This window comes from Nicotiana tomentosiformis, chromosome 6, assembly GCF_000390325.3.
Source record: "Nicotiana tomentosiformis chromosome 6, ASM39032v3, whole genome shotgun sequence".
NCBI lineage: Eukaryota > Viridiplantae > Streptophyta > Magnoliopsida > Solanales > Solanaceae > Nicotiana > Nicotiana tomentosiformis.
Genome location: NC_090817.1, coordinates 16031211 through 16056436, shown reverse-complemented (window position 1 = coordinate 16056436; position 25226 = coordinate 16031211). Strand labels below are relative to the sequence as shown.

General features: G+C 38.2%; 1 protein-coding gene across 4 annotated transcripts; it reads left to right on the top strand.

Moving 5' to 3' along the window:
- The first annotated feature begins 10332 nt into the window (after positions 1–10332).
- Positions 10333–23793, top strand: LOC104100535 (uncharacterized). 4 transcript variants are annotated; one of them, XR_004508156.2, is made up of 11 exons: positions 10333–10493; positions 13300–13545; positions 14615–14824; positions 19959–20039; positions 20128–20214; positions 20422–20517; positions 20640–20693; positions 21399–22388; positions 22484–22532; positions 22616–22655; positions 23427–23586. XR_004508156.2 is itself a non-coding variant. In XM_009607789.4 (11 exons), exons 2-11 carry the CDS (start codon positions 13312–13314, stop codon positions 23573–23575), a joined length of 1896 nt encoding a protein of 631 aa, XP_009606084.1. In that variant the 5' UTR covers positions 10333–10493; positions 13300–13311; the 3' UTR covers positions 23576–23793. The 4 variants fall into 4 exon arrangements, 3 of the variants coding, with proteins under 3 accessions (XP_009606084.1, XP_033513106.1, XP_033513107.1); XM_009607789.4 differs by having other exon boundaries at positions 21498–22393; positions 23427–23793; XM_033657215.2 differs by having other exon boundaries at positions 21399–22393; positions 23427–23793.
- The last annotated feature ends 1433 nt before the right edge of the window (positions 23794–25226 follow it).

Here is a 25226-nt window from a genome sequence, read left to right as displayed (position 1 = left end):
GCGAGTGATTTCTCGAACTCAAAATAAGAGTAGCCCTTAGGCTTAGTGTGGGGCTTGGCCTTGTTGATTTTTCGGTTGGCAGTCCCGATTTATGGGGTAGTGGTCGGCCCTTAATCTTGTTTGCGTAATAGATCATGAAATAGCGGATGGGTTATGAGATGTGAGGTATCGGCAAGGAAGAAATTTCTATTTATGTCGTTATACATGTGTTCATGTTTTGTACCAGGGATTGAGCAAACTACACGAGCATGGTTCGTTTTGACCATTTGGCTCTTACAATTTTTCCTATCGAAACCTTGTTGTTATGAAGTAACTTCCTTGCATCGAACTTGACATATGAACTTGATATATTTAAGGGTAACGCCCTCCAGTATTCGAGGTTGATTGTAAAGAGGCCTCGGATACTATTGAATTGCTCTAAGTTATCACGGTCAATGGTTGACTCATTAAAAACCTTGCCGAAACACCCATATGGGATAAAACCGGTCTAAGGGAAAAAGAGTGCAACGCGTGCTTTCAGGCCTAAGGCTTTGTGCTGAATAACCCATTCCTGTTCTTGGTCGAACTCTTGCAAGGGTTGGTTTCTAAATATAAACGTACATGGGAGGGTCATACCTTAGCAGTAGTATCGTTTTAGGTGTGACACGTTCCAATTGCTTGGTAGTTGCTTTTCGTTTATAACACCGAGATTGTAGGATCCTTTACCGACGATTTTGAGTACCCAATACGGTCCTTCCCAGTTTGGACCCAGTTTTCCTTCATTTGGATTTCGGGGGTTGAGGGTGACTTTCCTTAGCACTAAGTCCCCAGTTTTAAAAATGACGAAGATTGGTTCTTCGATTATAGTATCTTTCGATCCGCTATTTTTGGGCGGCCAATCGGACGAGAGCGGCTTCTCACTTTTCATCCAATAATTCTAGGCTAGTATTCATAGCCTCGTGATTTGACTCTTCCGTTGTATGTCAGAACCTTGCACTGGGTTCCCCGACTTCGACTGGAATCAAGGCCTCAGAACCATATACTAAGGAGAACGGGGTTGCCCTCGTACTGGACTTCGATGTTGTTCGATATGCCCAAAGGACTTCGGGTAAAATTTCCCTCCATTTCCCCTTTACGTCGTTAAACCTTTTCTTTATGTTTTGAATGATAGTCTTCTTCGTCGATTCTGCCTGTCCGTTCCCACTAGGGTGGTACGACATTGTTAATATCCTTTTTATTTTATGGTCTTCGAGGAATTTCGTTATATTGCTGCCGATAAATTGTTTTCCATTGTCACACACTATTTTGGCGGGTATCCCAAATCGACATACGATGTGATCCCAGATGAAGTCTATAACCTCTTTCTCTCTCACTTTCTCGAATGCCCATGCTTCAACCCATTTAGAGAAATAGTCAGTCATAAATAAAATGAACTTAGCTTTACCTAGGGCCAACAATAGAGGGTCGACGATGTCCATCCCCCATTTCATGAATGTCTATGGGGATAGGACTGAGTGAAGTTGTTTTCCGGGCTGATGGATCATCGGTGCAAACCTTTGGCATTTATCACATTTTCGAACAAACTCTTTAGTATTCTTTTCCATGTTATCCCAGTAGTATCGTGCTCTAATGATTTTGTGAGACAATGATTCGGCGCCGGAGTGGTTCCCACAAGTGCCTTCATGGACCTCTCGTAAAACATAATCGGTATCACCTGGTCCTAAGCATACTGCCAACGGTCCATCGAATGTCCTTTTGTATAATGTTCCATCTTCAACCAATGTGAATCGAGCAGCTTTGGTTTGTAGGGTCCTCGACTCTTTAGGGTCCAATGGGAGCTTTTCGTTCTTCAAGTATTCAATATATTTATTCCTCCAATCCCATGTTAAGCTTGTAGAGTTTATCTCGGCATGACCTTCCTCGATTATGAATTTCAAGAGTTGAACGACAGTCCCCGAGCTGATCTCGTCTTCCTCGACCGACGACACCAAATTTGCAAGTGCATCGGCCTCATTGTTTTGTTCTCGAGGTACATGCTGTAAAGTCCATTTCTTTGAAACAGTGCAAAGTTACCTGCAGTTTGTCCAAATACCTTTTCATTCTATCCTCTCGAACTTCGAAGGCTTTGTTTACTTGGTTTACCAACCAGTAAAGAGTCACACTTGGCTTCAATGACTTCTGATCCTAAGCTTTTGGCTAGTTCGAGACCTATAATCATGGCCTCGTACTCTGCCTCAATGTTAGTCAACCTAGAAGTTTTGATAGATTGCATAATAGTTCTACCCGTGGACGGCTTCAAAATGATGCATAGCCTGGACCCCTTCACATTTGAAGCATCGTTTGTGAAGAAGGTCCATACCCCCAATGATGTACCAGATTTTAACAAGAGTTCCTTTTCCACTTCGGGTACGAGAGTTGCGCGTGAAATCAGCTACGAAGTCCGCTAAATTTTGAGACTTGATGGTCGTCCGGGGTTGATATTTGATATCGTACCCACTGACTTCGACGACCCATTTGGCCAATCGGCCAGATAGTTCGGGCTTGTGCAAAATATTTCGAAGTGGGTAAGTGGTTAATACGCATATGAGGTGACATTGAAAGTATGGTCTTAACTTTCTAGAGGCGCTTATCAGTGCAAGTGCCAATTTCTCTAAGTGCGGATACCTAGTTTCTGCTTCCCCTAAGGATCAACTTATATAATAAACGGGAAATTGCGTATCTTGATCTTCTCGAACTAGGACACCACTTACCGCTATTTTCGATACTGCAAAGTACAAGTAAAGCTTCTCATCTGCCTTCGGAGTGTGAATCAGTGGTGGGCTCGATAGGTATCGCTTCAATTCTTCTAATGCATGTTGGCATTTAGCGGTCCAGGCAAAATCGTTCTTCTTTTTTAGTAGAGAGAAAAATCGTAGGCTTCGATCCGACGACCTCAAAATGAATCGGCCTAAGGCAGCTATCCGTCTGGTTAGCTTCTGCATAACTTTTACACTGTCCACAATGGTGATGTCTTCGATGGCCTTGATTTTGTCGGGGTTGATCTCGATCCCCCGATTCGATACCATGAATCCAATGAACTTACCTGAATCGACCCTGAAAGCACATTTCTCGGGGTTGAGTTTCATGTTGTATTTCCTTAAAATCTCGAACGTTTCCTGCAAATGAACCAAATGGTCCTCTACGCGCAAGGACTTAACTAGCATATCGTCAATATAAACTTCCATTGATTTACCTATTTGTTCTTCGAACATTTTATTTACTAGGTGTTGGTAAGTAGCTCCTACATTTTTTTAGCCCAAAGGGCATTACATTATAACAATAGGTTCCATACTTGGTGATAAATGAAGTCTTTTCTCGGTCCTTCGGGTTCATTTGGATTTGATTGTACCCGGAATAGGCATCGAGAAAAGTAAGGATCTCGTGGCTGGCTGTGGCATCGATCATGCAATCGATGTTCGGTAGTGGAAACGAATCTTTGGGGCACGCCTTGTTTAAATCCTTATAATCTACACACATTATAAGTTTGTTCCCTTTTTTAGGAACTACAACTACATTAGCTAATCATTCAGGATATTTCACCTCCCGAATGGACCCTATTTTGAGAAGTTTAGTTACCTCATCCTTTATGAATGTGTGTTTTATCTCGGATTGGGGTCTCCTTTTTACTTCACCGGTTTGAACCCGGGGTCCAGGCTTAGCCGATACGTCGTTATCTCCGGTAGGATCCCCGTCATGTCTAAATGGGACCAAGAAAAATAATCTATGTTATCAATAAGGAATTGAATGCTCTTTTCCTGAGTTCAGGAGTTAATCCCATTCCTAGGTATACCTTTCGCTTGGGCCGGTACTCGATCAATAATTTGTTCCAGCTCTTCGGCCGTTGATTTGGTGGCGTCGGAATCTTCGAGAACAATAAAAGTTCGAGGGGTCAGAAAGTCCTACTATTCTTCTTCTATCTCCTGCTTCCCTGATTCGGTCGAGGCTGATGGTTACGATTGCTATTTGATTTCCTCTTTTCCTTTGATGCTCGACCTTTCCGAGGTTGATAGTGTTGATATCGGTGTTACCTCATCGACCGCAAACATTTCCTTTGCAGTATGTTGTTCCCCATATACTGTTTTTACACCGTCTGACATCGGGAATTTCACCACTTAGTGGAGGGTCGAAGGGACTGCCCTCATATTGTGGATCCAAGGTCTTCCGAGCAGGGCATTGTATCTCATGTCACCCTCGATTATGTGGAACTTGGTGTCTTGAATTGTTCCAGCCACGTTCATCGGTAGAATAATCTTCCCTTTAGTTGTTTCACTGGCCATATTGAAGCCGTTTAAAACCCGAGTTGCAGGTACAATTTGACTCTGTAGGCCGAGCTATTCCACGACCCTCGATCGGATGATATTCGCCGAACTACCTGGATCAACTAAAATATGCTTAACTTGAACTTTACTTAATAAGATAGAAATTACCAGAGCGTCGTTGTGGGGCTGAGAAATGCCTTCTACTTCTTCGTTGTTGAATGACAAAGTGCCTTCGGGCACATAGTCTCGGGTTCGTTTTCCCCTAGTGGTTGATACCTTAGTATGTTTTAACATGGGTCCCAATGGAACGTCGACCCCACCGACGAGCATATGAATGACATGTTGGGGTTCCTTCTGTTCATTTTTCCTGTTGGCATCTCTTTCTCTGAAATTATTCTTGGCTCGATCGCTGAGGAACTCTCGAAGGTGGCCCTCATTGAATAGAAGGGCTACCTCCTCCCTTAATTATCTGCAATCATCGGTCTAGTGACCATGCGTTCCATGATACTTGCACATCAAAATTGGGTTTCTTTAGGAAGGATCGATATGTATGGGTCTAGGCCACCTAGTATATTTGATCCTTCCGATTGCCGATACAATGCCCGATGCATTGATGCTAAAGTTACATTCCGATAACCAAGGTGCCTCTGTGGAATTGACATACTTGTCAAAACCACTTTTGCTCATAAGTCTTTGAGAACTCTGTCCTCGATCACTTCTTTGATTGTTCCCGACGGAATTGCGTCCTGAACCATTGTTCCTTCGATCTGTGGTATATGGTTGATATCGGTCTCTGTCCGACCTTGGCTACCTGTCGATGTCCCTCTAGTTTTTAACTACCGACCTGTTTGGATGTACTTAACCGGAAGGGGCCCCTAGTTGGTCGTCTTCGACCTTGATCTTCGATTGATATCGGTTGTGCACATCTGCCCAGGTTACAGCCGGATACTCGATCAAACTTTGTTTCAACTGACGTGATGCTATCGAACTTCGCTCGTTCAACCCTTGGGTGAAAGATTGAACGACTCAATCATCTGTGACCGGTGGCAATTCCATGCGTTCTATTTGAAATCGGGACACGAACTCCCTCAGCATTTCATTAACCCTTTGCCTCACCTTGAAAAGGTCCGATTTCCTCGTTGCTACCTTTATGGCCCATGCGTGTGCCTTTACGAAAGAATCTGCTAACATGGCGAATGAGTCGATGGAGTTTGGTGGCAGGTTGTGATACCAAATCATTGCTCTCTTCGAAAGGGTCTATCCGAATTTTTTTAACAGTACAGATTCGATCTCATCATCTTCTAGGTCATTCCCTTTAATGGCACATGTATAAGAGGTGACATGTTTGTTGGGATCGGTCGTTCCATTATATTTAGGAATATCGGGCATGTGGAATTTTTTGGGGATCGGTTGGGCTGCACTTGGTGGAAAAAGCTTTTGCACTATTTTTTTGGAATCCAAACCTTTCGACACTAGTGGCGCCCCCGGGATCTTATCAGCCCCGGAGTTATACATTTTCACCTTTTTGTCGTTTGCCTCGATCCTCATTTCTCCTGATTATATTCATTTGGTCAGTTCTTCGAACATCTTAGTAATTCAGGGATGAGTCCCCGATTCTTGTTCATTTAACCTTACTATAGTTGGCTCCGTTGTGTGGGTGATTTCTCATGGTGGATTGGGCTCCAGTTTGCTCGGTACCTAGGTTTGACTCTGCAACTGAGTTATCATTACCTGTTGAGCTTGCAACATTTCGAAAATCATACGTAAGCTAATTCCGTTTTCCTCAACGTTATGGGTGTCTCGAGCTGCAGATCGAGTACCACCACGAATGTTATTTTCAGGTTCAGAACGTTGGTTTGCCTCAATAGCCACATGCGAATTAACGACTAATGGTACTTTGACTCGGGCCCCAATGGCATCGACAAGCGGCCTTTCGGCCCTGGGCATCAAGTTGTTGTTCTCACCTTGAAGGCCAGCTTCGTTATCGATAGATAAGGCCATTAATTGAGAGTTCATTGTTGCTAATCCGAAATCAAAGACACTTTCAACAACAAGCGTAAAATGGTATGTTTTGCAGATTCGTATCAAATAACCACTATTATCCTCAGCCCCACGGTGGGCGCCAAACTGTTTACCCAAAAAATTGATATAGTTGAATTTATACGTAGTTCTAAGGGTACGCAATATAACTTGATACAAATCGTATAAGCAGAAATATCGAATATTGACTATCAAGAATGAAAATACAAACAAGGTTGAAGGGAAGGTGATTTATGAGTAAGCAAGATGAAAATAATATATAAAGCTCAAAATGATAATCTCTCAATATGAAGCCTATGCACAGTATCTAAGTTATGGTGTCTTAATGTCTCAATGCCCCCTTACAGAGATAATAGCCATCCCTCTTATAGCGGGAGATCATACTTTAGATATAATTAAAAATACATAGCGGGGAACCATGACAAATCAACTTTCCCTTTTTTTCCTACCGAGATTATCTCCTTTAGTACGGCTGTAACGACTCTTATCTATAGGCTCGATATTGACTTGAGCTCGATACTTAATCGAGCTCGATGTTGATTTGAGCTCGATTTTGACTCGGGGCCCGATATTGATCCGGGCTCAGCATTGGTCGATTTTTGGCTCTCGAGCTCGTTAACGTTGCTTCACATCATGGTTCGATTTGGATTCGAGCTCGATAATGACTTCGAGCTCGGTATTGATTGGTCCCTGAAACTCGAAGCTAGGTAACCCAGCTTCGGATCTTATCCCAAAATTATGAAGACGCTCTTAGGTCCCTTATGTTCCCATCTCGATCAGTCGTACGAAGGCCGAAATCGGTTTCGACCGTATACCCTCTTAACTCTATGTGATCGCGCCACCCCGTATGAGATCACTAAGTTTGACTATTTAACCGTTTGCAATGCCATACAAGCTATCACAATTGAAAAACCTAGCACCAGAAAATTTGCAATTTCAACTTGTCATAAAATGCACTGAAACTCACCCGAGCCTCTCGGATCGCAACTCGAAGCATAAACTGTAAGTGCAAAAATAATGCCAATATGTACAACGCTTTAACACGTGATTTTGACCATAAATAGGCAAAACAAGGGGTTTGATCGTTACAACAACAACAAGAAGAAGAAGTCAACAACAATAACAACAACAACATACCCAGTATAATCCTACAAGTGGGGTCTGGGGAGGGTAGTGTGTACGCAGACCTTACCCCTACCTAGAGAGGTAGAGAGGCTGTTTCCGATAGACATTCGGCTCAAGAACACTCTAATATTATCTTGTAAAAATTTATAGTTTCTATTTTTAGGTTAAAATTTAAAACTTGCTTATATTGGACTTTTGTGGGTCAAGTTATATGCCCAACCAATGAGGGGCCAAGTAAAATATTTAAGGGGTCCTATCGCATATACAATATAATACATATAGGTCTGCCTATGGTATAGAAGGTATCGCGATACAGTAAGGCCTCATTTGTTTGCACTTAATGGAGATCTGAATCTTAAACATTCAGATCTCAGACATTAAGTGCGTTTGTTTTCAAAGTCTGAATCTTAATTATTCAGATCTTTATCGTTAAGTGTGTTTATTTTTTTTACTTCATAACCACTTAATGGGTCTGAATAGGTATTGATGATAGGATATAATTATGTTTTAGTCGCTTATTACACTCTAATTTACTACGCTTTAATTGAGTTTGAGTTTTAATCGCTAGTGTTTTGCACTAATTATGTGTTTTATGCCTTGTAGGAGTGATTCTAAGCTATGTAGATGCTATGGAATGAATTCAACTGATTTTGAGCTTTGAAATCTGAGTAAAAGCCCAAGGAATTAAGTAGGGATCGTGTTTGGGGATCAACGGATGATAGTTAAAAACGAACGAAGAATCGAGTAGGCATATTTTGCACTGTCTAGTAAAATGCTCATAACTTTTTGTTCAGAACTCCATTTGGGATACAAAATTATGGTTGGAAAGATAATTCAGATAGCTACAACCTTTATGTTTTACGTTTTTCCAAATTACAAACAAAACAGGGTGAAAAATACGGTTGAATCCACGGCCAAATCCGTTGTTGAATCCGCGGCCGCGGACGTCCTGACCTGGAAAAGTGTCCTTTTTCGCGTAGGAGAAGGTATAATTATTTGGGCCCGACCCTACTTGGTATATATACATGAAAAAATAATATTTTAAGAACTTTTGACATATTGTTGACACAATTTAGACCTAAGGAGGCTAAGGAGACTGGGGATTCGACCTAAGGAGGCAAGAACACACTAGGAGCAAGGCGGAGAATTCTTCTACAAGTTTCTCACTTCCTTCTTCCTATTTCTATTATTGGTTATGAATTCTAGTGTTGTAGTTATGCATACTATTATGAATAGCTAATTTGTTATCTAGGGTTTTGATGGAACCTTTTGTAGGATGAATTCTTGTTATGTTTTAATATAATTTAGCCTTTAAATTTATCTATTTATTCAACTACGTGTTTATTTCAGTTGATTGAATGGCCATCGATTGACTGTGCCTATTTATTATGTGTTGCTTGAGAAAGGATACATATTTAGGTGGTTGTTGAACAACGTCACTCCTAACGTATGTGAGAAATCAATACAGTGGGTTTAAAGGTAGGTTTAGAAATAACAAAGTCTTGACGTGCTCATAGTGAGCGGTTCGATGAAGTCAACTAGCGTAGTTCGAGAGAATATGTCTAGTAAATTATTGTAGTTGCTCGAGAGAGAATTACGACACCTAAAGTGCTCATGATCAGTAGAGAATACATAGGAGAAATTGCAGGGAGCATAGCGGGGAGGATTCTGACAATTGGGATAATCATAACTCTAGACCTCCTTAATTTAGTTTCCAACCCTTTGTCTCGTTAGTTGATAATTTTACCGCTTTCTGGTATTTGCTAGTTAATTCGTTAGAAATATAAATCTCAATCTTTATAATTTAGAAAATTATTCAAACTTGTCTTCTTAGTGATATTAAAAAGCTATAGCTAAGCCTTAGTTCTCTGTGGGATTCGACTTCGGACTTTTAGACCGAATTATATTTGCAACGACCGCTTATCCTTTTTAGGACTAGAGTTGGGCGTGATCAGGTATGTATCATTAAGATTTATAACAGAGACTTAATTTTATTAAGATACTATCATCCATATTCATTATTAACTGCCGCCATCGCCTACCATTATCAACTACCACCATGCCACCCACCACCATCATCATCCTCAATCATAGCCGCTATCATTGTCGACTACCACCACCCACCATCCCACCACTCCCACCACCATCATTAACGACAACCAACATTCATCCACCTCAACTACTACAACTAATCACCCCATCACTATCAACAATCATAGTTGACACTACCCATCATTATAAACTACCACCACCTACCACCATCTTCCTCAATTACAACAACCACCACCACCACCCGCCATTATTAAGTATCACCACCCACTACCACCATCCTCAATCATAATAGCTAACCACTACCAATCACTACTAGTTACTATCCTAAACTACCACCAACCCCCGCTTTTAGTCGGCATTCACAAGCACTACCGTTAGCCATCATCACCACCAGCAACTATCATATTTTAAAAAGCTATATATTTTAGTTATGTAATATTAGATTAATTAGTATTTTATTTAAATTTTATGTTTATTAATTTTCAAATAAACATAAATTTTATACATTCAGATGTTGAAAATCAAACAGTTTTAATCATTTAGTATTCAGATCTTAATACACATATTGACATTCAAATATGTATTCAGATTTAGATATTTTAATCTTAATACACATTTTGATATTCAGACGTCCTAATCTTATAAAAAACAAATGAGGCATAAGTGAATAATACAAGATACTTTATTTCTTATTTTAACTTTTATAAAATTTTAGCATTATCACTTTTATTTACGGATCTTTTCATTTAATCTTAACTTAAATAATCAATAAAATTGCCTTTTTTTTTTGTAGTAGGAAAGAGGGTTAACTTCATTGCCAAAGCCATAACTTCTAGATCTTTCGCGCGTCAATTTACGCCAGCACTTGCGTGGCAAGAGAACACCCACCGCTCACGTTAAAATCATTTCCCATTAAATTTCTAACTTGTACCGCCCCTTGTTAGCGAAAATTGGCCTTCTGTTTGAAAACTATTATTCTCGTAAATCTCCGATCAAAAGGTAAGAATTTTTCTCAATTCTCTATTTAAATTTGCAGCTAATGAATTAAAATGCTTTTTTAGGAACAAATTTGCTTTATGTTTGGGAATTTTTGAGGTTTATTCCGATTCATTCCGCATTTTTTGCTACAAAATACTTAACTATCCAATCGTATTCTGGTAGAACTTCGGCTTTGTTGAGTTTTGAGAATATAATTGGCCAAAGGCAGATAAAGGAGGATGCAATTATAAAAATATTTAAATTATGATAGATCATTTGTATATATTGAAAATTAAGTAAAGTGGAATGGAAATATATGATTCATATAGTTGACTCAGTTAGTACCCTCTGTTTCAATTTGTTTGAAACCTTTTCAGAGTACAAGTGTCAAATTGACTAATTTTGAATTGGAGCATAGATTCTCTTACGTTTTCTGAAATAAAATTTACATATTTAGAATATAAAAAGTACAATAAGCCACCGTACTTAACAATTCAAAATATTTAAAAAATTTGAAAAAAATATGGTAAAAGAAAACCTTGTTTGACTCCCCAAATAGTAATAGGTTCATTCTTTTTGAAATGGAGGGTGTACTAGTTTGAGATTGAGTTGTAGTTGATTTGATGATGATTGATAATTGGGATATTGTTATCCGGTAGCTGAGCTGGTGGGAGATAGTAGGTAGAGGTGCCCGCATGCTAGTCCGGACACAACCGTCATAAACATAATAATAATTGGGATATTGTTACTTTCTAGGTGTCTTGTCAATTCAACTTTTAAAATAAAGAGAGAAACTACAGAACTGTCAGTTATTCCCAGTGTAGAGATAACTAATTCTGTCTTTAGGGTGCTTGATAATTGGATTGGCTACAGAATAGTACTGGATTGAGGTTTGAAAGAGATAACTAGTTTAACAAGACGGAAAATTTGGTTTTGAGCATTACACATTTATTAAAGAAGGGATAAACTGACTTCTCCTTAGCGTTGGTTTACATGAATGATGTATTCCTGTTTACCGGAGATCGGAGAAATCAATCAATCAACTATGCTTCAACCCCAAACTAATTGGATTTGGCTATATAAATTCGCTGTATCATTATGCTCTATCTAGGATCCATTTTATTCCAGTACTTAATAGTTGTCTCTAGGCGAATTAGGGGTTCTCTAATTATGGGGAATTTTTAAAAATCACATTATCACTACACTATTAAATATTAATACTAATATCTTAAATCTGGACATTGGAGAAATATGTGTTGAAATTTCTAGATGATCACATGGCGTATTGTTAAGTGCAAAAAGATGAGGAGGAGGTTGGGATTGATTGCAGCACAGCAGTATTTGTAAGACTAGAGCGGGCTTAAACAGATCCAAGAGTTGTAAAAAAAATAATCCAAGGATTAACTCATTCCAGATGACTACATTATCTTTTTTTCAGTCTAAGGGCATGATAAATATTGTGACTAGATCATCATCTCTGACAAAGTTGCAGTATTTTAAGGTAATCAAACCAGCTACTGTAAATACTGATGGCATCATAGAAACATGTGCTGAATATCACTTGTTCTACTGGAGTTACTGAAATGTAGGCATGGAATTGAGGTTGGTTGAGGTTGACTACAACAACAACAACTACGCCTCAGTCACAAACAAGTTGGAGCTGGCTATATGAATCCTCACTAACCATGTTACATTAGGTTGAGTTTGACTATAGCAACATATTGTTTTCTACCTAAAAGTTTAGGAGTTAGGTTGCTTTTTTTTTTTCCTTGCTCATTTCACTCTTAAACGCTGAATACAGTGTTACCACAATAGAGTAGCAACCTCTGTCCAACTCCAGCTACCCCCAAATTTTACAAATATATTTAAATCTGTGGATACAGTTGTACCCAAGTTTCTAATGATCTTGGGAACAAAAAGATTTCAAGCATTTCAGTTGTTGATATGATCCTAGGGTGCGTAAAACTCTTAAGGAAAAAAGGAGAAAAAATCCAAATATTGTAAAAAGGGCTCACTTTATGCACAAAGTACTGTACAGAGCCTTCCCCTTGCATACATTAATGGGAAAAAGGTGTCCCAGAGACCAGTTTTCATTAACTTTTTGAGTATATACTTTAGTGGATTGTAACCATAGTTAGATTATGGGTCCAATGAAGAATTGTAATATGCTTTGTTATGAAACCTAATAGATATTCCATTGGTTCTTGACTTTGCCGCATAATGTGGAACGATATCTATACCACAATAAAATTAGTTGGGGATCAACTTAGATTAAGAGTAGGGAGCATGCTTTTTCTCTCAAATGTTGGACTTGAAATGGAGCTTTTCTGTGAGTGATTATCTGAACTCATTCCATAGAGGTGGAACTTAATTCAAATTGAATTCGATATGAGAAGATTGTTCCACTTGTTCATATCGAAAGGGATGCTCCTGTTACCATTGAGTGGTCGATTTTCAGCTTTTTCAAACTGAAAAATTCAGAAGCTGACTTGAGCTAAGGTTCGACATGGTACCTTGATTCTGGTGTCCCAAAGCATTATTAGCAGAGGTTAAAACAAATGCATTTGGTTGACGACTTACCTTCATTCTTCAGGATTATCCTTAGTGGTCTAAACTGTAACTTATATGCCATAAAAGATGCAGCTTCTAGCTTCAATAGATAGGATTCAATATACTGTTTGTGCCAGAAGGCTCAGAACGCATTTCTACACGAACACTAGAAAATAGTTTAAAAGACAAACAAATTGGTTGATACTTGTGGTTCTCCTTTTTAAGACTAGCTAAAGTTTGTGTGTTTGATGATGGCTTACTTGTATGCTCTTATTAGATAAAGAAACCCATGCAGTGGCAGGAGACATGTCACTTGTCTGTTATATGGAGAGGGAAGAAGTTTACTCTGGAGATGGATCCAACTGCTACTCTCAAATCACTGGGGGATGAATTGCTGAATCTCACCAATGTCAGAGATGATACATTGCGGCTCATTGTGCCTACTAATAAAAGTTCAAGGCTTTTGTATCCTTTCTCTGAAGAGCACTCCTGTCTAAAATTGGAAGCAGCATCGATCCTCGAGGTGTTTTTATTAGTTTCTGCTCCAGTTTGTGAATGTATTATACTAAATAGCTATTGAACTGGCTGTCTACTTGAATTCTGGATAGGGTTTTTGGGATTTTGTATGCTTGAGCACTTAATTTTGACAGACGTGTTTGTCCTCTTATTTTTTATATGCTATTACTGATTATTCTACTAAAACATCTCAATTTAACACTTTATTTTTTGAGAGTTAGCTTGATGAATATCGGAAATCATGTAACATTTTCCACTCTTGGAAGTAGGCTTTTCCTTCGAAATCTGACTTGAAGGAGTTGTAGCCGTAAGTTAGTTTTTCCAAAGGCACATCGCAAAAAAAATATATTTCAGCAGCTTTGATGGTTTGAGTGTACTTCTATTCTGAAATGAATGCTTCTTCTATTTACTTCTTTGTTAAAACTAAACTTTCAATGGATAAATAAAATTCATGAAATTGATTCCTGTATGGTCAGTGTCTCCTTGTTTAATATAAATCTTTCTGTACAAAATGGTTGCGTTATACAGCTGAGGGATGATTCTACATCTTGTCTACATGCTTTCTTCTCTATTCCTCATTTATGTGTCCGTATGATCTTGTGTATGTTTCTTTATGAAATATGACAAAAATTAAGGCATGGTTCTGAGTTTCTATTTCTTTTAGAAAGGTTATGTATGTGTCGTGAACCCTCGTTATTTCAAACATCGATTCTATTGAAAATTTTATCATTCTGTAGAATCTTGTACAACTGTCTGCTAAAATGATTCGAGTGAATTTTTTCCTGAATGATATGTCATATTTATGGCTTTGAATTTCTGTTGCATTAAACCTATACAAAGAAAAATGTATACCATAATTCTTGTGCTTGTGGAAGAGTGGGCAATTCTTAAAGACATAATCAACTTCTGGGGTGAATATCTCTTTATTTTAACCTTATCACATAGTGTATTAGGTATTTATGCATTTCCAAACAGTGAAAAGCCTAAGTAACTCGTTTATCATACTCTTTAAGCTGAACCTTCCAGACTATTTATTTGGGCTTAAATGACAAATGCCTGATGTTTTTTTGTTTCAGGGGAAGTCTATTCGGATGCTGGGAGTTCCCAAAGATGAAGTAGATGACATTTTACAGAGTGCAAAGGCAGACCTCAGGATTGTGGGTTTTGATGAAGAGGAAAAGAGATCGAGGCAAAGAATCTCAAATGGGCTTCAAAGTTCACTAAAGCTTCCACAAGGGCCTTATGTCTTTTGTGATTTTCGGACACTCCACCTTCCAGGTGTAGAGGTATAGCTAGCTCTAAAATGTAACCACTATCTTTCCCTACAGTTGAAACTAAAAAAGTACACTCTGACCAATGAGTAAAATAACGTTTCTAACCTATCTGGATTTCGAGTGAAAATATACTGACATATTCGTAAGTAAGACAAAGACAACATTGCTCTCACACTTGGTTTTCCACTGTTAGATATCTTGTATCAGAATGGATAATTGACTTTCTATTCAGCATTATATCACTTTGAAAAACAGGTTGAGCGAAAAGTTTACAGGAAATAATCTATGAAGCTTTATGTTCATATATGGGGAGAACAAGGATAATTGTGTGGAGAGGCTTGACTTACCTCCTTTTGAATGTTTGGCCGTATGGCTGTCCAACGGGACGGGACGGGACAAACGGGATGAAACGGTAGGCCCATCCCGTCCCGCTAACAAACGGGATGGGACGGGATGAAACGGGACAAACGGGATGGGACGGGACGGGTTCGTGGGCCTTAAGTGCCGTTTTAAAAAAAAATAATTAAGCATTAAGTTTGGCAACGACTATTTTTTTGACAATGACTAAGTTTTTAAAGTTTGCAACGGCTAGTTTTTTGACTTATTTAATAAACTTAAAAATTAAACGGAAATTAGGAAACTAAGTAAAGAATTATAAAATATTAAAACAAAAGACTTGTAATGAAATATTCTAGTAATTATAAATTTATAATAGAGTTATAATTTATTTAATATAATTTCAAGCCATTAAGTAACTAAGTAAGAGTGTAAGACAATTCATAAAAAAATTCAACGCTTAGAGCCTTTTATTTTATTAATAGAACTTTCAAATCTCACATACAAATATAATTCTTTTGAAGAGCACCTAATCTACGCAGCCACCTTCTAGGAAGGGTTCTGTTTGAACTAGGCCTCTTAGTAGCCAATTACAAATTATCATACTAATATTTGTAAGTTCCTATATAACTTTGTTGTAACTTATCTATAATTTCTCTCGGACATTGTTCTGGAATTGGCAATGTTGATTGATGTTCCATGAGTTCCATGCCGTCATCGCTCCCCAGTGCTAAGTATCTCATTGTATTCTTCTTCTTCCCTAGTGGTTAATTTTTCAAAACCAAGATTTCTTCTTTCTGAATTTATCCAATCTCTGAATAATACGGAAATCTCTAGGCTGTCTTCCGCTAATGAATGTCTATGATCTCCGATTTGAAATCTTGCCGTGCTAAAAACACTCTCCGATGCTACTGATGATGCTTGAATAGCAAGGATATCCCGTGCCATTATTGAAAGTGTTAGAAAAGTCTTGCCACGCTCCCTCCACCATGCCAAAAGTTGTTCGTTGCCTTCTTCGTCTTTAATACTTTTCAATCCTTGATTAAGATAAGAATCAATTTCATCATCAATAGAGGAATCAAAACCTGTTATATCATCCATATCTTCCCATAGAACTTCTACTCTAAGACTTAGAAGTAGAAGGAGCAGGTTCACCACCTGTTATTTCCATAGATTTATATTTATCAAACATTGATCTAACATAAGAATATATGTTAACTTGGCAGTCTTCGAGAGATGTTTGTTCATTTTCTTGAATGATATGTAAAAATTATATATTAAAATTAGGAGATGAAATGAGTGCACCGTGATTAAATATTGAAACTTGAAGAAATTGCCCAAAATATTGCTCCAAATACTTGACGAATTAATTTGAAACTTGAAAGTTGCTCCAAAAATTTGCCCAAATACTTGAAACTTATCACTTGATAGTTGATAGTGAGAAAATTGAGAGAATGTAAGAGATTTGAGAGAGAATGATTGATTTTTGTGGGAAACAATGAAGAAGGATGGGGGTATTTATAGTAGAAAATAGGGCCAAAGTGTAATTTAATAAACTTAGGGGTTATATTAAAAGTTTGGGGGTAGGGGTGTTTTGGGGGGTGGAGGCCAATTATAGCCGTTTTTTGCCGTTGGGAACGACTATTTTTGCAATTGGAGCCGTTGTCCAACGGCTAGAATTCTCAAAAAAAAAAAAAAAAAAAAGACGCAGGACGTGGCGGGACGGGACGGGACGAAATGGCCATCCCGTGTCCCGTTTAACATGGGCCCATCCCGTTTAAAATTAAGTCGGACGGGACGCGGGACGGAACAACCCATCCCGTTGGACAGCCTTATTTGGCCGTATTTCATATGCTGTGATTATTCATTAGTTGTCTGTAACCGAGTTGGTATCCATCTAGCAGACCTTCTTGTGTTTCAGGAAGTTGGTTGCTACTCTTTTTACTTCTTGTGCAATGCTGAGGCCACAGAAATATGTTCCTTTTACTTGTTCTTTTACTGGTGTTCTTCCTTATTCTTTACTGGTGTTTTTTCTTATTTTGTTTACTTATGCTTTTACCGGTGTTCTTCCTTATTTCATTTACTTGTGTTTTTAATGTTTCTTCCTTATTTTTGTTTTATTTTTGTGCCCTTCTCGTCTTGGGGATTATCCTTCTTTTTTCTTCCCCTTTTGGATAAGTGGTTGGGCATCATCTTTTTATTTTAGTTTCACCTAACTGAGTCAAATCTATTACTTTTGCCAGGGTCATTGTGATGTGATTAGTGCAACGGGTGGGTGTCAAATTGGGAAGGGGATATGTAGGTTTTCCCCCCGAAATTTGTTGAGGCTAGATATCCGCATGTAATTGGACTATTGGAGTCTGGGGTTTCGTAACTTGGTACATAATGCACAAGATGCATTGGTCTCTTAGTTGGATAGAGATTAGAGGGTCTAGTAATGATATTACTTGTTACTCTTTGTAAAATCGGTGTGACTATGAGTAGATTTATTGACCTCAACAAATTTTTCAATTTGTGTCGGATAAAGAGGATTGAGAGATGGATTCATTATCTTGATATTGGTAGTTTTTTGAAAGTAGAAGAAATGAGGATGTTGAGATGGATGTGTGGGCATATCAAGAGAAATCAGATTTAGGAATGAAGTTATTCAAGGCAAAGTGAGAGTGGCCCCCCGTGGAGGACAAGATGCGGGAGTCGAGGTTGAGATGGTTCGGGCACGTGAAGAGGAGAAGCACAAATGCTCATGTTAGGAGGTGTGAGAGGTTGACCATGGGCGGGTCTGACAAGAGGTAGAGGTAGGCCAAAGAAGTATTGGGGAAAGGTGATTAGGCAGGACATGGCGCCGCTTCAGCTCACTGAGGACATGACCCATTATAGGAGGATGTGTAGGTTGAGAATTAGGGTATAAAGCTAGAAGGTAATCGAGATTTCCCTTTTCATTACTAGTAGTATTAGTAGCACTCTGTATGTTTATATTCTTCGATCTCAATTATTTGCCTGTTGTTTCGTTTGATCATGGGTGCGTCTATAGCGTCGCCATACCATATATATGCGTAGTCCGTGTGAGGCTCCGATGGCGTTATATACGCATATATATGGTATGGCGACGCTATAGACGCACCCATGATCAAACGAAAATATATATATATATATATATTATGAGTCTGTGTGAGGTTCCGATGGCGTTATATACGCATATATATGGTATGGCGACGTTATAGACGCACCCATGATCAAACGAAAAAATATATATATAATGAGTCCGTGTGAGGCTTCGATGGCGTTATATACGCATATATATGGTATGGCGACGCTATAGACGCACCCATGATCAAACGAATATATATATATATATATATATATATATATATATATATGTGTGCAAGAGACATCATGAACTTATCGGAGTGACGTAAGGTCGTTACACCTCCGAACAACGTTAAGAGACTGGCATCGCTATCGTTACATGACTCTAGAGAACTTACAAATCATAAGAATAGACTTTCTGGAGACAATACTATTTGATCATGAATTCAATATGGAGGTTTCTAGCTACTAAGAGTGGAGTCGTTATGGCGTAGCGTTTCGTTCTCGGCTTCTCCTTTACTCCCCTTTTTTCTTTTCGTCTTTTGTATTCTTCCTTCTTTCTTTCTTCTTCCTCTTTCTATTTCTTCCCTTTTCTTCCTTTTTCATCTTTTCTTGAGCCGAGAGTCTATCGGAAACAACAACTCACCAGGTGTGCTGAGTGCGGTTGTTCTCAGCTCTTTAGCGCCCTATGGCTCTGCTACCGTGATGCTTGGCCGAGCCTCCCTACCGATGTATCGATCCCGCACATTTAGACCAGTCCTAGACCCCATTTGTGGGATTATACTGGGTATGTTGTTGGTGTTGATATTGTTAGTTTTCCATTGTAATATGAAGTTAAGATTGGTTGTTTTAGGATAAATATGTGCTGTAAACCAAGATTTGTTTTCTATTATTCAAAGAGAGATTTTTTAATTGATTATTTAATTATTTGGCTCATCAGTTTTTGTTAACACCTATCCCTTTGAACAATCACGCCCCTTGGGGTGTGGCCTTTCCCCGGATCCTGCGGGAACGCGGGATGCCTTGTGTACCGGCTGCCCTCTATCCCTTTGAACAATGTTGTGTTAATATATTAGCTGTGAGTTACTGCAATAACTATTTTTCCCTTCACTTTAATTGCATTTTGAGATGTGCTGATCATGTTGGCAAGAAATACAGCTTCTAAATATTGTATTTGGTGATTCTGTAAATGTGAAGGGAGAGAAATTCCATGCTTTTGTATGTCTTGGCTGTTATTGTCCTCCTGAGGATATGCAGGTCTATTTTGCCTTTAGAGAAATGTCGTTATTGCTTTTTACTGAGGTCAGCATGACCGTTCTAGATGTGGAGTTTGTTTAATTATCTCCCGAATTCCCCTGCTTGTGAGAGGGGAATGTACTATTCTCTCTCTCTCTCTCTCTTGAGAAGTTAACTCCTTTACTTTTGTTTTATTATCTCGTTTTTATTCAAAACAAATAGTAGTTATCGAGAGATTGTATTCTTTGACAGTGGAGTCACAATGTTGCCACATGTTTACGAAATTGTTGAAATTTAATCTCCTTCCTGGGGGCGCATGTGACCAAGCATAGCCGGTAATGGAGAAGAATTGCGATAGGTTGATTTCCAGCATACAGATAGTCTAAGTATGATGAATCCTATGAATGGATAGATATGATTCATAGAGTCAACTTTTACAAGTAGGTTTATTTGACAACCAATTGATGTAGTGTTCCCTTGGCTGCAGTTGAATCCTCCTGCTTCAAAAGCTTTAAAACTAATGCACAAGCTTGCTGCTGATCCAGGAATAGTTGCAATCATGAATAAGGTAAGTCTAGAAAGGTTTTCCTATCTCAATACTTTGTTGATATGTGCTATCAGTTGTTGTAAACTTTCGTTCATTGGGCTTCTTAAAGCATCGCTGGCGTGTGGGTATCATGACAGAGATGGCACCAGAAGGCTATGTTGGTGTTAGTCCTAAATGCATTCTTGGTTTCAATAAGGTGAGCAACCCTTACCCTAGTTCCTTTCTCCCCTGAAGAAGTAGATACAGAACAGGATAATGTACATAATAACGAACCCATAAATTTCATACTTAATCATCTTAGTTCTTTAATTATTTCCCCATTAGTTTTTGATTTGCTAATATGATGCTCTTTTCTTCCATATAAAAGTATCTTTGATAATTTCTGTTAAATAACCATATTCAGAATCATGGAGAGGAGATATCACTACGTCTTCGTACAGATGACCTCAAGGGTTTCAGGAAGTACGATAGCATCAAGAAAACTCTCTTGCATGAATTTGTGGGTGGTCCTCTCTGAATCTTTGTTTTCCAATTAAAAATATTTGAAATGATAAGTTAGTCTGTGATTTTCACGGTGAGTAATTCTTCTGTGTTCCTAACTTATATTGTTTCCATTTTCAGGCACACATGGTACACTCTGAACATGATGCGAACTTCCATACTTTGGATAAGCAGGTAAAATGTTAATAATCCCATTTTTCATTCTTTGCTTCCTCAGTGGCAAGGAGTTCAATAAATATTTAAGCAAAAGACTGGGACGGCCTGTTTTTAGCCCCTAAACTAAGATTAGTTCTGCTTATCTCTGCCATCCAACAACAACATCAACTATGCCTCAATCCTAAATAATTTGGTGTCGGCGATATGAATCCTCATCCCTTTTATTAAGCTCAACTCATATCGCCATCATTACCAAAGTAAAATATAAGTGCAAGTAAAAAAAGATAAATATATACTCCCTCCGTTTTAGTTTATGTGAACCTATTTCCTTTTTGGTCCGTTCCAAAAAGAATGATCTCTTTCTAAATTTGAAAATAATTTAGCGTAAACTTACAATTCTACCCTTAATGAGAAGCTTTTATAACCACACAAATACTCTTGGCCCCTTTTTTACTTGTTCAGGACCACAAATTCCAAAAGTCTTCATTTTTTCTTTAACTCCGTGCCCAGTCAAACAGGTTAACATAAATTGGAAAGGAGGGGAGTATAAATAGTAGTAATAGTAGGTAGTAGGTATATAACCATGTCTAAAACCTATTCCCAGCTAGTAGGTATCACCTATATGGATTTTCCTCTTCCATTGTGCCTTATCTTCAACTAAGTCGGCATTGGTTCCAAGAATTTGTAGGTCTTTTGAGAAAACTTCCTTCCATGTGATTTTAGGTCTACGCGTCCCCTTTTAACACCTTCCACCAGTCTGCTTATCTCCGCAATATTCTGGTTAAATGTGCAAGAGATATTAAGATTAGATCTTTCTGGCAGCTCAATGAAGAAGCTGCTAAGTTGGATTGGACTAAATCAAGAGGCTATACCTTGAGTGGTGGCAGTTTGCAACACTATGAGGACGGCAAGGACAATAATAATCACATTGGGTTATCACATAAACTTGGAGGACAAAGTTCAGTTTTCAATGCTCGAGCATCTTCAGTGGTTGCTGCCTACAGCCGTTTAGCACAGACATCCACCAACCACTCAAAAGCAATTAATATGAATCAGGAATCTAATTCTGGTGGTTCACTTGATATTGATCAGCAATCCAATCATACGGATGCTCTACTGGAAAAGCAACTAAATGATGCAAAAATAAAGTCTTTGGAGAAATGCAATGGTGTATTTAGCGCTAATGTCCCATCTGATGATCATAGAAAATCTGAACCTGATCCTGATGACTATGAGGCTGGCTCTCCCATGAAACATGAGCCTAGTACAGAACCCGGAGCTAAATTACGTGAAGAACCTGACCCGGATGATTGCTCTTTAGAAAAACACAATATAGGAAGTCCTATTTCTGTGGAACCTGATCCCGATGAACACGCTATGGAGATTGAAAAGGAAGTAATATCTGGTCAAAATAGCCATGTTCCACTGGGGTATCATGTAAATGAAGAAGAGAGTGGATCTTTTACACACAAGAATCGAGATGATTTCCCTGAACGAATCAAGCTAGAGCCATATACTAATGATAATGATATAATACCAGATGGAGTCTCAAGTACAGTGATCGATGAGCCTGATCCAGATGACCAGGAATTACAGAGGATACAAGACCCTGTAGCGATTGTTTGCAGTCGACTGCAGAAAGCAATAGGGGTGCTGAGATCTCAAGCCAATCCCCTGGAGGCCTCTAGAGTAGTGCAAACTATATTGAAAATTGTAAGGTAAGTTGAACTTGAATCTTCCATTTAAGTTAGAATTTTTTTATCATACATGAGCTTTGGATTGAAGTTTGGCAATGCAACTGTTTGTAGGAATGTAATTGAACACCCAGACGAAGTGAAATTCAGAAAGTTGCGGAAGGTCTGTGATTTACTATAATGGTCTTAAGTGATTTACTTTTGTGTGGAATTAATCTTAATTTGTTCATCACAAATTGATTGCAGGCCAATCCTCTAATTCAGAGGGATGTGGCGAGTTATCCAGGTACATGATTTTCCAGATCTATTGCAATTTATTTTCCTTTCTGCGAAATTCCTCCTTCAACAGTTCTTTTTCCCCATTCCCGTACTTTCCTATCGCATTCGGAGAGCATTCAGCAATGCTCCCTAATCCATATTGTTAATCTTCTTTTTATCTGATATTCCCTTGGTCCACTTTCCCTGTATCTATACATCTGTTAACTCCGTCTTAATAAAGCTTCTACTCTTTATCAGGTAGCGAATTTCGCTTGTAAATAACTCTTCATGAAACTCTGGGATCTTTTAATTTGCGAGACAATTTACCACATTGTTAATTACTGAAGCATGAATTTGCACTCAAGCCCTAATTGTATGTTGAAGGGTGTGAATTGCAATTTTCTTTCCATGTGCCTAACATTTTGGTAAAAGATCTGTGGAGGTAAAAGATCTTTGCCGAAGTAGTCAAAGGTTCAAGTTGATGTACAAGCTAGCTTAATTGACCAAGGCCGAGGTTTGGTATCGAATTGAAATTCTATTTAGGTGAAATTGTTGCTTAATGGTACTTGTTATGATAGATGTTGTTTGCGGAGATTCAAAACATATTTGGTGATCCCATGAACATGCACATAAAGGAATTGTATGGACATCATTATCCCATGATGTTGCTTAATGGTACTAGTCATAGTTATATGCTTTTTGATCAGTAGGTGTTCCTTTTCCTTCTCTTTGCATCTTTTTGCTTGCTGAGCATCCTTAGCTGTAAATACTCATTTTGCTTTGCGCTCTGTGGTTGCAGCTGCTATAGACATCCTGTCTGTGCTTGGATTTAGCGAGGATGCTGTTATCGATAACACTGGTAGAATGGAAACTTATTTGGTCCTCAAAAGGAATGATCCAGGATTATTGTGGCTTGCCAAGTCTTCCCTTGAAACCTCCATTGCCTAGTGAACTTGTACCATATGTAAAATGATGCATTTGTTTGTGAAAAAACTGAAAAAGAATGAAGACATTCTTTATGGTGTGTAGCATTTGTATATCACAATTCTGATATTTTTTCTTTTCCTTGTATATAAATCCTTATAGAAGGTTCGAGCAATTGTGTTTGATGAAATAATACATAAACCAGGACGTCATTTCTAATGCAAGTTGAGTTGATTCTCTTATTAGCTTGTTTACATGCGATTATTACAATAACAGATGTTACTACTCATAGGATTCATTTAGTTGGTTTTAACTAATTTGGGATTATTCTGAGGTGGTAAATTATAAAGCAGTTGCGAAGACGTATCGGCTTCTAGCAAGGTGTTCTTCTGTGACATTAGTGCAAGAACTTGACAAAAAAATTCCTTTTGGTATTTCTACAACATTGTAAGTGCTAATGATCATTGATGGTGGATGTCCAAAAACCAATCTTTCCAGAGTTAAAACAAGCCACACTCTAAATACATCAAAAAGACTTTGGCTCCCAACTTTTGCTCTTGTATTGCAAAAAGGAAGAAATTGAAGATATTCCCTTCTGAAAAAAGCTTCTCAGATTCCAAGATGACCCACAACAAAGATTTTGGAAAACATTTTCTCTAGGTTCCTGCTAAAAAGAATAGGGTATAATGGCATCTATTTAGACAATCACACAGTTGAAAAATAGCATAAGCAAATTGATTTTACAAGAAATTGCTTCATTACCATTCAATGTGGTGTATGCATAGATATCAAAAGAAAAGGCAGATGACAGGAGAACAACATATGCCATTCTTCCAGAAAAGAGAAAAAGCAAAAGTACTTCTAAAGTTTCAAGACTAACGAAACAAGCAAGTGGTAGTACAGTAATTGGTGTGTGACCACACATGCTATTCCTCTTTATCATGATCAACCGTTAGAATAATTGGACTTTCATTTTTGTTTTTGAAATTGCAAACAAATGTATTCAAAGAATATTTAGATCTAATTAATTATATAGTTGCTCATTTTATATCTTTCTTAGTACTTGATACTACATGATTTATCAGCCAAGTGTATACCTAAGTTTGTACCCAATTAATTTTCATGTGTTCAAATTTTGTATGGTTACGTTACTTATAGGCAACCCGTTCCACAATGCATCTCGCGTTCACGCGGAGTCCGGGGAAGAGTCGCACTCCAAGTAGCGTGATGTAGACAGTGTATCCTAATGCAAGACATTAACGACTGCGTTCACGGGTCGAACTCGTGACCAATAGGTCACATGAAGACAACTTTACCGTTGCTTCAAGACTCCCCTTCAGAATTTGTATGGTTACGTGTTTATTCTATATCAGAGCTATAGTTATAGTTCTAGGATCAGTTAGTATTGTCATTATCTTGGTCTACAAATGACATAAGAATAAGATAAAAGATCATCATGTGATGATAATTACTCAATATGTTAGCTTCGTTGGTTTAATTATACACTATCTGAAATTTATTGGCTAGATTTATCCTGAATCGCGCCGGATAGACTCACTAAAGAAGGCAATTAGACCCTCCCTACCGAAAACCACTATAGAAATTTCAACAATTGATTTAATCATAGATTGGATATCTACAATGAGAAGGGAGCATTGGAGCAATGATAAAATTA

Bases quoted from the DNA above. Each gene is read 5' to 3' on its own strand.
- LOC104100535 (XM_033657215.2), top strand. From the start codon at position 13,312: ATGCAGTGGCAGGAGACATGTCACTTGTCTGTTATATGGAGAGGGAAG. The intron at 14,825-19,958 runs GTATAGCTAGCT...CCTTGGCTGCAG, and splicing joins TCCACCTTCCAGGTGTAGAG to TTGAATCCTCCTGCTTCAAA. The intron at 22,394-22,483 runs GTAAGTTGAACT...AACTGTTTGTAG, and splicing joins ACTATATTGAAAATTGTAAG to GAATGTAATTGAACACCCAG.